Source organism: Buceros rhinoceros, unplaced genomic scaffold (assembly GCF_000710305.1).
Source record: "Buceros rhinoceros silvestris isolate BGI_N320 unplaced genomic scaffold, ASM71030v1 scaffold27050, whole genome shotgun sequence".
NCBI lineage: Eukaryota > Metazoa > Chordata > Aves > Bucerotiformes > Bucerotidae > Buceros > Buceros rhinoceros.
The window spans coordinates 37,779-40,798 of NW_010388617.1; the positions used below are offsets into that span (position 1 = coordinate 37,779).

General features: G+C 45.9%; 1 protein-coding gene across 1 annotated transcript in view; it reads left to right on the plus strand.

Annotated features, from left to right (window-relative positions):
- The first annotated feature begins 557 nt into the window (after positions 1 to 557).
- LRRC7 (leucine rich repeat containing 7) overlaps positions 558 to 3,020 on the plus strand; it is a 69,148-nt gene continuing 66,685 nt past the window's right edge. Inside the window, exon 1 of the mRNA XM_010146367.1 lies at positions 558 to 746. Coding sequence (XP_010144669.1) covers positions 558 to 746 — 189 coding nt within the window. The remainder of the gene's footprint in view (positions 747 to 3,020) is intronic.

Sequence of the window (3,020 nt, forward strand, 5' to 3'; positions counted from 1 at the left end):
AGGATCTAGCCTCGATGTTATACCCACACCTTGGCAGGGGTCGAGCTGAATTACAGCACCACTCTGCGCCGCTTTGCAGCTGCACCCTTAAGCCAGAGGTCCATGAGCGGAGCATTGTCTGACCAGTTAAATTACTGGTTTTATCCTACATTTCGGGTGAATGATGGCATAAGCAGCATGAACTATCTCCGCTGACACTTTGCATGAACATACAGTTCCTTTTTCACTTGCACTCTGTGCAGAAGGAGCCTGATGACCTTTATTTTGCTTGGACTAATTTTATGCATTTTTTTTGGTAATTGTAACTCAGGACCTCGTAAGTGATTTAGAAAATGGGAGTTGAAGGTTTAGCTCTTCTTGGCTTTCTGGTGGTAGGTTTCAGAACGGTTTGATGTATCTATAATCATGTTAAAATAACTTCTGAAAATGTCACTATCTATTCCAGGTTAGGGAGTGCTTGACATGAGTAAAGCCTGCTCACCGAGCACTGGTTCCCGACTGGTGATCATTTCAGAGCACTGGTTTTTTCCCCTGTTCCCTCAGGATGCTGCTTGGAGATGACCACCAAAAGGAAAATTATTGGCCGCTTGGTGCCCTGCCGGTGTTTTCGTGGCGAAGAAGAGATCGTCTCGGTGTTGGATTACTCTCACTGTGGCCTACAGCAGGTGCCAAAGGAGGTTTTTAACTTTGAGCGGACGTTAGAGGAGCTTTACCTTGATGCCAACCAGATTGAAGAGCTTCCTAAGGTAATCGGTGTTCTACCTGTGATCCTGATGTCAAAGCTGTGTCTTACATGTGTGTCAGCGTGTGGTTCCGCTCTGGCATGGGGCTTGCTCTTGCCCAGGAGACCTGCTTGCCAGGGAAGAGTCATGGCTGGTAACTCCGAAGATTCAATTCCAAATGGACAACAGGTTTCTTCGATGCTCTCTGAAGAGCCCAAAGCATGGAGCCACTGTTTTTGCGGGTGGTTCCGTGTGGCGAGGGGCAGGGCCACCTCCTTCTCCTCGCTTCAGAGCACAGGAGCAGGGGGCAGCCAGTGAAGCCTTCAGCTGCGAGACCAGCAGTTGCTCCAGTGCGGTGCTGCATGCACGACTGGTGATGAACATGGTGTTGGGTACCTTGAGCTCCCTGGTATGGGGTGGGATGGATCCTCAGCAGCGCTGCGGTGAAAGGCAGCATGTTGTCGGGATGAGGGGAATATCCCGTGGGAGAAGTGCTGTGCTGTCTGCCCCGTGGTTTTCTGACTGCAGCGAGGTCCTGCAGTGGGGGACTGATGTCACCTTTCCTTCACAGCATCATTAAATCTGCTCTGCTGTTGATTAATGTTTGCTATAAGGAATTAAAGTTACTGTAACAAGCATTCTGGAAACAAAAGAGGGCAAGGTAATGGAAAAACCAATTAATAGTAGGTGCTCGCTACATAATGAAGCATGAAGTCGTGTAATCCATTCCTTAATTGAATTTTTCTCAACAGTAATGAAAGATGCTTACAAGTCTTTAATTAAACACTGTCCCGCTGTAATCCATTCTTCATCATCTCTCCACATATTTCTTACTGACGCTGCAGAGACTTTATACAAATTCTATTTGCAAACGTAGAAAACGGGCTTTTTCCATTGCAGGGAGCCCCTTCATTCGGGTATGATAGTTCATCGCTTAAGTCTGCTCACTCCACCGAAAAATCCTGTGCAGGAGGTGAGACAGGGCAGCTACAATCTTTTAAGTGTCACCAAAAATTGATACGGAGAGCTGCCTTATCTCCCCTGCTGCCGTGAAGGACAGCAGAGGACCGGATATTTGTTTGTGTCCTAGAAAGATGACATGGGCTGTCGTGGAGGCCATGTTTCTAATTAATTCCTTCACGACTGTTTCTCTAATAATAATAATACGTTGTTAACCTTGTGCATTGGAGTGATGCTGCTGAAGCCCGTACTGAAGAAAACGTAAGGTGTGCAATTCAGCTGGAGACGGCTGGTGCATTTGTTTGGGGTCTCTTGCAAGCGTGTGTCACCATGGTACTCACACTGAGCTGGAGCCGTAATAGAAGACAAATGCACCAGGGCACAGAGCAAGAGCAATACGTCATTTGTTATAAATAATATTTTGAAGCAAATTCTGTATATGGAGGAAATCCTTCTAATCAATCTTTGTTGGAGTAAATGCATCGTTTCACATAGTTGTGGCCTTGGGTAGGAGGAGGCGAATGGTGGCGTTAATTGGCTTTCTTCACACTGTCTGTAATTTTCTTGTCTTAAGCCTTTACTAATGGTTAGCATAAATAAACAGTCCAAAGAATTCCTCTACCAAATTTTCAGCTGCAAATATAGTTTCCGGACTTTTTTTCACTATTGAATCAATATTCTAAGAGAGAAAATGCCACTTTTTTCTTAAAGTGTCACTCTAGTACTTAACATTAACTTTGGTATTATGTGGTATGGTGTAGAACAGGCAGAACTTCCTTTCTTTGTAACTGAATTCAAACACCCTCTTCCAGAGGAAATTTGTTTTGTCCATTTTCTGTTATTTACCAATTATGTGCCTTTGAAGTGACAATATTCTTTCAAGATTTTGGATCATCAGAGCAGGTTCAGAAATTGTCCTGGCTGCTTCTCTGAATGAGACTGAAAAGAGCTGCCTCTTGGAAACAGTCTTCAGTACCAGCCCTTTTGTGTCTGGTGCCAGTGGGTGGTGACGGAGCTGGGGTGCTTCTCCTTCCACGCGCTGTCCATTCAACGTTCCGCAGTTCTGTTGCTGGGAATGCGGTGCGCGGCAGTGAATGAGCCAAGGAGTTACAGAGCGGTCTCTTACACATGGACTTGCAGGAGCTCTGAGCTGCTCTCCCGAAAAATAAGCCCATTTGTTCTTCTAGTACAGCACCTCTAACCTCTCAGGGGAGTTGTTCCTTACGCTGCCTGCTCTTGGGCTGGTTGGTTGCTTCATTTTGACCTCTGCAAGGTGTTGTGTGAGGGAGGGGTATCTCTGGAAGAAAGCAGACACTTAAAATCAGTGCTTTCAGCAGG